This window comes from Arachis ipaensis, chromosome B5 (genome assembly GCF_059453495.1).
Source record: "Arachis ipaensis isolate K30076 ecotype BB chromosome B5, ASM5945349v1, whole genome shotgun sequence".
Taxonomy (NCBI): domain Eukaryota; kingdom Viridiplantae; phylum Streptophyta; class Magnoliopsida; order Fabales; family Fabaceae; genus Arachis; species Arachis ipaensis.
Genome location: NC_142440.1, coordinates 137,855,037 through 137,865,891, shown reverse-complemented (window position 1 = coordinate 137,865,891; position 10,855 = coordinate 137,855,037). Strand labels below are relative to the sequence as shown.

General features: G+C 34.8%; 1 protein-coding gene across 1 annotated transcript; it reads left to right on the top strand.

The window, feature by feature from the left end:
* Positions 1 to 7,443: 7,443 nt before the first annotated feature.
* On the top strand, positions 7,444 to 8,899 carry LOC107644083 (uncharacterized). The gene is made up of 4 exons (XM_088486258.1): positions 7,444 to 7,524; positions 7,621 to 7,713; positions 7,805 to 7,912; positions 8,510 to 8,899. The coding sequence occupies exons 1-4, from the start codon at positions 7,444 to 7,446 to the stop codon at positions 8,897 to 8,899; spliced, it is 672 nt and encodes a 223-aa protein (XP_088342384.1).
* The last annotated feature ends 1,956 nt before the right edge of the window (positions 8,900 to 10,855 follow it).

The following is a 10,855-nucleotide window of genomic DNA, read 5'->3' as shown; positions in this document are numbered from 1 at the left end:
TTCTCTCTCTTTCTCTCCTGCTCTCTCCCCTCTTCTCTCTCTCCCCTCTCCCACTCTCTCTCCCTCCCTTCCATCCTCTCTCTTTCCCTCTCTCCTTCTCTTCTTTCTCTCCCTCCTCTCTCTCTCTCCCTCCCTCCTTTTTCTCTCTCCCATATATATCTCTCTCTCTCCCTTCTCTCTCTCTCTCTCTCTCCCATATCTCTTTCTTTCTCTCTCTCCCCTCTCCCTCCTCTCTCTCTCTCTCTCCTTTTTTTCCTTTTCTCTTTTTCTCTTTCTCCTTCTCCTCTCCTCTCTCTCCTTTAGTTCTTTCTCTCTCCCTCTTCTCTTTCCCCCTCTCTCTTTATCTCTCCTCCTCCCTTTCTCTCTCCTCTCTCTCTTTATCTCTCCTCTTTCTCTCTCCCCTCCTCTATCTCCTCTTCTTCTCTCTATCTTTCTCCCTCTTCACTCTAAAGCGAGAGAAAGGAAAAGGAGAGAGAGAAAAGAGAGAGATGAGGAGATAGAAAAGGGGAGAGAGGAAAAGGGGAGAGATGAAGAGAGAGAGAGAGGAGAGAGAAGGGGAGGAGGAGAGAGAGGAGGGAGAGTGTAGTTGTGTTTGTGACAGAGCGTGGCGGTGGTGTATGTGACAAAAGTTCTGAGAATAAAGGGGTTTATAGTAGAAGCAAAGACTTCGAGAGAAGAGGAGAGAGAGGGGAAGGGGAGAGATGAGGAGAGAAAAAAGAGAGAGAAGAAGAGAAAAAAAGAATGAGATGACGAGAGAGAGGAAGAAAGAGGAGGGAAAAGGAGAAAGAAGGAAAGAAGAGAGAGGAAGAGAGAGGAGGGGGAGAAGGAGAGAAAGACAAATAGAGAGAATGAGAGAGAGAGACAGAGACAGAGAGAGAGAGAGAGAGGAAGGGGAGAGAAGGAGAGAGAGAGAGAGAGAGAGAGGAGAGAGAGAATGGGGAGAGAAAAGGAGAGAGAGAGGAAGAAGGGAAGGAGAAAGAGAGAGAGAGAAAGCATGGGGAGAGAGAGGGAGAGAATGATAGAGAGAAATAAAGGGGAAGGGGAGAAAGAAGGGAAGGAGAGAGAGAGAGAAAAAAGGGAGAGAGGGGGGAGAGAGAGAGAGAGAGGAAGACAGAAAGGGGAGGGAGAGAAAAGGGAAAGGAGAGAGAGAGAGAGAGGGAGAGAAGAGAGAGAGGAATAGGGGAAGGAGAGAGAGAAGCGGAGAGGGAAAGGGAGAGAAGAAGAGAGAGAGCATGGGAAAGGATAGAGAGAAAAGGGAGAGAGAGAGAGAGAGAAGGGAGAGAGAAATAAAGTGGAGGGGGAGAAAGAAGGGAAGGGGAGAGAGAGAGAGATGAGGGGAGAGAGAGAGGAGGGAGAGAGAAGGAGAGAAGAGAGAGAGGAATAGGGGAAGGAGAGAGAGAAGCGAAGAGGAAAAAAGGAGGGAGAGAGAGAGATAGAGAGAGAGAGAAGAGATAGAGAGAGAAGGAGGAGGAGATAGGAGAGAGGGAGAGAAGGAGAGAGAGAGAGAGAGGGGAGAGAGAGAGAGGGAGGGAGACATAATGTAAAAACTATTCTTTGATATATTAAAACTAGTTTTAGCTTATGAACCAGTTTAAACTGGTTTTTTTAATTAAAACTGGTTTTATTTTTATGAATTAGTTTAAACTGGTGCACTGTATTGTAAACTAGTTTAAAATCAGTTTTTTATGTGACAAAGCAGTTTGGTTCAGTTTCTAAACCATTTAAAATGGTTTAATGCAGTTTCAGTTTAGTTTATGGAAAAACTAAACCATGCACACCCCTAGCTGTATTATGAAATGAAAAATCAAGAAACTCTTCTAACCCATCTAAGCACTTTTCAGAAGTTTGCGGTTTGAGCATCCAACTCTTTTTCATGACTAACTGACATTATAAAATTCAAAATATCTGTAAAATAAAAAGGAAAAAAACTAAAATAAGGAGCATTTTACTATACTATTGTTGCAAAATAAGGCATTATAATTTTATATTTTAGAGAAATGTTACTAAATGTCTAAAATGCCTTAAAAAATATTTAATATTCTAAGTGCTCATCTAGCCATTAACATAAGATCAAAATTGAATGAATGGATTAATAACAATCACATGCAACTTATTAATTAGACTATTTATATTTTAGAGAATGTTATCTTAGTCAAGAACAAGATGATTTAAGACTTTTTATAGAACAATAAGTAACGACCTACTTTTAACGGTCAAAGCGAACCCAATCCTTTCATTTCGAATTCAAGAATTCAGAATGAACCAAACCTCCCCAAGTAGGATTCGAACCTACGAATTTTTTTGTAATTCCTATGATACAATTGGAGCTTATCGACAAAAAAAAAATTCGATAGGATGAATTAAGACAGTATTTTGTAAATACATAATTATCTTGAATATATTAACCATTTCTTTACTTTCCGATCGCCCGAAAAGAACAAAAGAAACATCTTGTTCTTTCTTCAGCTTGCAAATTATGCAATTTACTCTAAACTTAAACACAACATACTTGCTCATCAAATATATTTATGCCTCATATGAAAATATTATACAGAATCATGGAGTTATAAGTTATTATACGTAACAAAGTTATCCTATGTAAACAGAGTTGAATCACAATCTATTTATACTTGAAAAGCTCCGTTCAAGCTGATTTAACTTCAGAGTAATCTCTCAAGCCAAAAGTCACAGTTAGATCTAAATATGTATCCTTGCTAGAGTAAAATTTATTGCATCTCTTACACTTAAATCCAGACATGTAGATTGCTGATCTAATGTTTCAAATGCATTTAGTATATTAGAATGAGATAGCATTTAAGAAATATACATAATTGAACGTACCAAAACTCATGCATATCCATGTTATGAATTTACTGCAATGCCAAAATTATAATTCTAAGTTGGAATATCAGTTTGGGGCCTCAACTAGAAATTGATATAAAACAGATATCCATGTTATGAATTCATTGCAATGCCATAATTCACAATGCATATGAATTTAATATCTATGTCTATATAGACAAAGAGCTAAACAAATTTATCACACTACTAATACAACTAATAGACATTGGTGCTCAAAGTTAGAAAAGGAGAATTTCAAGCAATGTTATAAATTAAAGTTTGCAAGGAGAAGTCTCAAAGCTTCATGTCATGGATTGCCACTAAAAATTTTTAGAATCTATTGCTATGAATTATGATATTCTAGAAAAATCTGGAGTACTTAGCTAATAAAACATTGTAAAATGTCACAAGATGGTGAATGAAGCCTATAAATTTTGGCATGAAACACAGACCCATTTGAAGTACTGTATAAAGGCCATAGGAGCCTCAGACTTGCGCATACAATTTTTATAATAATTTTTAAGGTTAAGTACGATTTTGGTCTCTAAGGTATAAGTCGAAAATTTTTTCATCCCCAACCTTTGTTTGCATACAAAATCGTCCCTAAGATTCAACGTAGTTTTAAAATCATCTTTCAAACCTAAAACTTAAATTTCTAGACCAAATTACCCCTAACAAAAAATTATAAAATAAAAAAAAAAGAACAGAAAAGCCATTAATGGAGGAAAAAAGAACCTAAGAAGCCATTAATGGAGCCTCCCATAAAACCCTTCCTTCGTCCATTTCTCACAACCCATTCTGCCAAGGCTCCTCCTCCCACCCTCCTATTCTTCCTAGTCTTCCTCCTTGTCGTAGCCACCCTTCAATCCAAATCCAAATCGGGTATCATCTGCCTCAACGACCAGTCCCTGTCCCGCTTCCTCACCTCTGTCGCCACCCCTCGCCCTTACTCCATCGTCATCTTCTTCGACGCCGTCCAGCTCCACGACAAGATAGAGTTACGCCTCCACAAACTCCACCAAGAATTCTCCATCGTCTCCTCCTCCTTCATCGCCAACCACAACATCTCCCACCCTTGGCGCTCTAAGCTCTTCTTCTGTGACATCAAAGTTCAAGGAATCTCAGTTCTCATTCACGCAATTTGGCGTCAACGCCCTCCCACACATTTGCCTCATTGCCCCCAACCATTCCTTCAAGGATTCACAACCCATGGACTAGGGCGATTTCTCGCCACTCGCTGAGTCAATGGCTGATTTCGTTGAGTCCAAAACCAAGATCTCCGTGGTGGGGCTCTTGCTGGCGTTTATCTCTCAAGGTCTTGTGAAGATGAAGAATGTGACGGTTCAGAAGTTGGTTATGATGTTTGCCTTGTTGGGTTGTTTCTTAGCTGTGAAGCAGGTTGTGTTCTTGAATAATTGGAAAACTAGTTATGGTATTCATGGCTTCTGGACCTCTAGTTAGAATTGATAGAGCAATTGGCACCAAGCACGGGTTGCGATTCTTTTCCTCTTTGGTTTCATATATATGAGATGTTTGAGTAATTGGCACCATTGTTGTTGTTACTGATGCTGTGATGAAGAAGAAGAGATGTTGTGATGATGAAGAAGAAAAAGAAGAAAAGTATTTTGGTCTCGAAGGACGATTTTAAAACTATGTTGGACCTTAGGGACAATTTTGTATACAAAAAAAGGTTGGGGACGAAAAAAATTTTTGACCTATACCTTAGGGATCAAAATCATACTTAACCCTAATTTTTATCATCAGTGTCTATTGTATAATACCTCATCACACAATAGGTATCATTTTCTTTCATTCTGCTATCAAATTTTATCCTTCCATTTCATCCATCCATGTAGCCAAAAAATTTAGAACTAATAGGTTTATGATGCACAATGAAAGTGAACCAAATAAATTCATCACATGAACAAAAAGAGTCAACGAAACTACAAATTACCACTGAAATTCAAAAACAACAACGAAAAAGAGAGAAAAACTCAAGTAAATTGTAAATTTTAGTGATAAAGCAGAAAATTAGATAAGAAACACTACAACATTTTTGGCCTAAGGTAACCCTTATTCGAAGCAACATTTAACAATAGTTGCTTTAGATAGGCAAAGACAACATTTTTGACGTGTTACTTTTGAATAAGGCTAAGATAACAAAATTTTTGGCCACCCACAAAAATTGTTGTCTTTGATATCTAAAACAACACTCAAAAAATGTTACAATATAAAATATTTAAGACAACATTTTTAAATAAAAATACAACATTTTATAAAAATTATAAAAAAAATTGAATAAATAATATTTATAAAAAGTTGCCTAAAATTATTCATAGCTAAAAATTTTAGAGGGAAACTTTTCATCCTATTCTCCCCAATATTTACTTTCCAATCAAATAACTTAGAAAAAAAAAAAAAAAAGACCTTTGGTTTTCCTTAAATCATTTCTAGTGAGTGCTTCAGTAAGTTCATCACTATGCCCAGCACCCACCATAAGCCCTAACTTTCCTAATCAACATAAAAGGGGACACAAACGGCATCAGGAGGTCCCGGCGTTCAACTTCTGGTCTCGTTCGCGGTGCTGTCGGCGACGGGGCGGTGTTCCCTTTCAAAGGCGTTGGCGCGGTGCTCTCCTTCGTGGTCATCATCTCCACGGACGCTGCTCCACGGCTTCTCCTCCCCTGTCTCGGCCCCAAGTACGCGGTCACCTTTGAGAAACCCTTCTCGTTCTTCCTCTTCTTCCCCTGTCTCACCTCCTCCTCTTCGCAACTTCACTCTCTCCGATCAATGCTTCTGCCGTCGTAGCTCACCAAGTAATTAGTTTTCTTCTTGTGCTCTCTGTTTTACCTATTTAATTTTCTCTTCCGTTTAATTCAATCCTTCAATCTATTCCAACTAGTGTCTCTGTAGTGGTGCCCATTGGAAAAAAAAACTGATATGAATTAGATCTTTGTACTTGCAAATTAGGAGAAGCTGTATTTGATGATAGATATGATGTAGAAGAATGGTTATTTTAATTAATAGATAGAAAATTGCAGAAGTTTGGTTCCCATGGATTCAAAGGGTTTTGTAGGCAAAATATTATTATTGGTGTTATCTGATGATCACTACTAATTTCATTTGATTATTGCTATCTTTATATGTTGTTAATTCTTGTTTCTTTTTAATTACATGTCACAAAAAAATATCAGTTATTAATTATTAGAGTGAAATTCGAGTTTTAATTTAATTCTTTGTTGTGGACTATTGATGATAATTATTCTTAGAAGTTATTCTTTTTTAATTTGTAGCTATGCAGGGTTTGTTTATTTTGATGTTTATATAGAGACTATATTAATTGGAAGCAATTAAGATGCATGCTAGTTAAGTTCTAAATATTCTTGATATGAAAACTCAGATGAATGACAGCGCATAATGGTAACTGATAACATCAGACATGTATTTAGTTAGTTTTAGATTTGAATTGGTTTTGTTTTGCCCAGTATGTGAGAAATGGATCAGTAACTGTTGATGAATGGTGAGTAACAGACATTAACTTTATAGAATAATGATTTAAGTTGAATTGTTTGTCCTTTAATGCAAATGGTTGTACTATAGTTGTGTAGGTTTACTATTATTATTATAGCAATAAATATGAACACACATGAATCTTTCCAAAGATTTGTGACCACTTGATGATAGTGACAGAGTACATGCACCAGCAAATAGGACAAACATGCCTTCCTATGCAAAAACTAAACAGAACCCATAAGTGCATTACAAGTCTAATCTAATGTCTTGGTGTTGTGTGTGTATGTGTTTTGTATAGATAATATACTTTTTATAATGTTATCCAATTCCAAATCCACTAATTTGATTTACATATATCTTCATGACTTTATGCATTTATTCATGTAATTGCTTTTTCTATCGCTCTTTACCAATTGCTCCACTAATTCTGATTCATGTAATTGCTTTTTCTATGACAAAAACTGAAAAGTGCTAATGCCCTTTCCGATCTCTATACTTGTTCAATTTTTATACTTGTTCAATTTCTATACTTGTTCAATTTTTATACTTATTCAATTTTTATTTCCCTCTCCATATATGATTCACGACTGTCTTTGGTTTTAATTTGTACTATTTCTGAATTTTTGATTTAGATACTTCAAAGGTTAAAAGGACTCGTGGAAAAACAAGATGCTTAAAGATTTATGCAAGAACTTGGGAAGAAAGGGAGGAAGTGACTTTTGATCAGGGAGCAGCCGTGGGGCCAACTCCTCAAAGAGTGAAGGATTTAACTAATTTTATTGGAACAATGGGAAGGAATAGTGATTTTATTACCTTGATGTACACTAATTGGAAAGCTGTGCCTAAGCATATCAAAAAGCGCATTTGGAAGTATATTAATGTAAGCTCCATTTATCTTTATTTTATGCCATATGTTAATAATCTTTTTATTCATATGATATGATGAAATTGGTGTGTTTGTAGTCAAAATTCATTCTTCCAAAATCTTCAAAGCTATGGGTGATGACTGGTGTTTAAGGAGCATGGAAGCGTTACAAAACAAGAATCAAGAAGAAGCATTTTGAACCATATTCTGGAAATATTGAGAATATGTTGGTGAATCGTCCTTTGGAAATTCCAGAAATACAATTTCGGAAACTAATTGCATATTGGAGTATTCCAACTGTCAAAGTGAGCTAGGGAATTTCAATTATTATTATTTGATATGTTCAAGTATACTTTTTTCAATTTTTATATTTTTTTCATCATTGTTTATTTTAAACATAGGCCATGTGTGCTATAAATTCTGAAAATCGCAAGAAGCAACAATGGAGGCATAAAATGGGACCAATCAATTTTGCAAGAGTGCGTGTTGATTTGGTAAGGTCAAGTTTGAGTTAAAATTCTCTACTCGTTACTTCCCCCTAATTTTAGTATGTTATAACTTTGTAATTGTTATCTTGGTCTGTAGTGTGAGAAAAAAGAGAACAAAGAGGAACCAAATCAAGCTGAAATATTTGTTGCAACTCGGAATGGACTAAAAGGGAAAACACTTGATATAGAAACACAGGCTGTTATTGTAAGTTACTCTATAATTTTCTTGTTTTAGATGCTATTTTATGGCTGTCATAGATGCTATTTTCTTTGCTGTTTTATGGCTATCATGATTGTTGTTATAGTATCTACTTTGTGGCTATTTTATGGCTGTTTCATGGTTCCTTTGTGGCTGATTTAGTTGCTGTTTTATGGCTGATTTAGTTGCTGTTTTATGGATATGTTATGCCTATTTTATGGCTGTCATGGCAGCTATTTTATGGCTGTCATGGATTGTTATTTTAATTGCTATTTTATGGTTGTTTTATGGCTATCGTGGTTGTTGTTTTAGTATCTACTTTATGGCTGTTTTATAGGTGTCATGGTTGCTGTTTTATGGCTATTTTATGGTTGCTTACTGACTGATTTAATTACTGTTCTATGCCTATTTTATGCCTGTGTTATGGCTATCATGGACTGCTAATTTATGGCTGTTTTATGGCTATCATAGTTACTGTTTTATGGCTGTTTCATGGCTGCTTTATGACTGATTTAGTTGCTGTTATATGCCTATTTTATGCCTGTTTTATGGCTATCATGGACTGCTATTTTATGGCTGTTTTATGGCTGTTTGCGTTTATAGGATAAACTTGATGATCTCCAAGAAGCTGGAGAAACTCCTACTAATGCATTTCAAAAAGTTTTTGGTAAAGAAAATCCAGGAAGAGTTCGATGTTTTGGAAGAACTGTTACAAAAGCTTCTCTTAAGAAAAATAAAGAAATAGATGAAATAAAAAAACAAAGTGAAGAGAAGGTAACAGCTTTAAAAACTGAATTAGATGACCATAAGCAACGACTGCAAGGATTAGAAGATATTGTGAAACTTATGCTGCAACAAACTTCTCCTGGTATGAATGTTGATGAAGCGCTTTCTCTCTTGCGATCTAAGCAATCGTCTGCAAATAGTGCACAAGATCCAAATTTAGTTCCTCGGCATTCTCCTCCATCGACTCATATTCCAAATCATGATTAGGTATATGTGTGCTAAATTGTTGTAACACTTGAGTATACATGTTATTGTATAGCTAATGTTTTTACTATAATTTTTTTTCATTTAAATTTGACTGCAGCTTTCTTATTGTTGGATGAAGTTTTCTGAAGATATAAAGGCAATTCTTGGCGCAATGGTGAAGCACCAAGTCTTTTTGGTTTCAAGTCGAAAACTTAGTTTCTTTTTGGTTTAAGTTCATCATCAGAAAAACATGTATTTTGCTTACTTATATTTATTATTTATTTGACTTAGTAATTTGGCAAGTATGTAATTGGCACTTGGTAGACCTTTCTATATATATGCAATATATATTATTAGCTTATTCAAATGTGGGTGTTATATATCCTTCAAATGTCATATAAATAAAGGTAAAAAATATATTGTTTTAGATATTAAAAAAGAGAACATAAGAGAAACTCAATAAGGTGTTGCTTTAGGTATTAAAAAAAGACAACTGCAAATACACTTACATAAGTGTTGCATTAGGTTTATAAAAAAGGCAATTTAAAAAAACCTGGACAAGTGTTGCTTTAGGTATATGAAAAAGGCAACCTAAAAAAATTTGGCCAAGGGTTGCTTTAGGTATATGAAAAAACAACTAGAAAAAACTTGCACAAGTGTTGCTTTAGGTATATGAAAAGGCAACTTAAAAAACTCAGGACAAGTGTTGCTTTATGTATTAGAAAATACAACTCGTAAAAAGTGTTGCCATAACGTCTCATCTCAAGCGTTGTGTTTGGGTGCTCTAAGGCAACCCTTTTGCGGAGTTGCTTTATTTGCAGAAAAGGCAACGTTTATTGAAGGTTGCCTTAAAAAGAGTTCCCTTTAATACACAAAAACGTTGCTTTAGACCAAAGGTAACGGCCGTATAGCCAACCCCCCTAAAAGCGTTGCTTTTTGTCAAAAAGTGTTACCTTTTATCAAAGGCAACACTTTTCCTTATTATAGGCAACATTTTTAAAGGGTTGCCTCAGTCCGAATTTGTTGTAGTAAAGAACACGTAAAAAGGTTTTTCTTCTCCTTCTTCGTCAGACTCACTTCAAAACAGAGAGTAACAAACCCTAAAAGTGATCGAGAGAAGAGAAAACAGAAGAGTTTGTTAAAATGAGGGAGAGATTCAAAGAGCGAAACACGAGCAAGATTGGAAGCACGATCGAGATCGAGAGCATGAATGAAATTGAGAGCGAGAGTGCGAAGGAGAACGAATCGAAAATAGAAAGGGAGCGAAAGTGTGAACTCAGGTTTTACCTTAATAATTTGATTTTAGGAGAAGGAAATGCTTATTTATTTTTCTGTCAATAGGAATAAGTAATATTTTTAATTTTTTTAAATTACATGTATTTGCTAATATTTTATTATAAATGTTACTTGATACATAATTTTATAACAATTACTAATATTTTAATAAATATTAAGAGATAAATGTCACTAAATATTTAAAATGTAGTAGTAACAATAACATAAGAATAATATTATATGATTATAAAATTTATTACTTTTAGTCAATACTAGATTAATTTTTTTAAATATTAAATATTAAATTTTAATTTTTAAATTTTAATAGTATAAAAATAAAATATTAATCTAATAATATTAAAATTTATTAAAAATATTGGAGACAAAAAATGATAAGAAATACATTTGAGTTTCACAAGATAAGAATTCGCTTTTTGCCATCAACATATAACTACTTTAGTGAATGATATATAAATACTTTTACGAGTGTTAAAAATGTATAAATATCGTATCATAGTATTGGTAAAATTACCAGTGTTGACTGTTGACACTATTTAAACGAAGAAAGAATGCATGAATTTTGAATATAAGTGAATCTTGGCAAAGCTGCTTGTGTTGCCACATTATTTGGTCAGCCTTATATCGGAAATAACTATTTTGATGTATACATAAAAGTTGGATGATGGATAAAGTTGGTACGAC

Bases quoted from the DNA above. Each gene is read 5' to 3' on its own strand.
- LOC107644083 (XM_088486258.1), top strand. From the start codon at position 7,444: ATGTTGGTGAATCGTCCTTTGGAAATTCCAGAAATACAATTTCGGAAA. The intron at 7,525-7,620 runs GTGAGCTAGGGA...TTTTAAACATAG, and splicing joins GGAGTATTCCAACTGTCAAA to GCCATGTGTGCTATAAATTC. The intron at 7,714-7,804 runs GTAAGGTCAAGT...CTTGGTCTGTAG, and splicing joins CAAGAGTGCGTGTTGATTTG to TGTGAGAAAAAAGAGAACAA.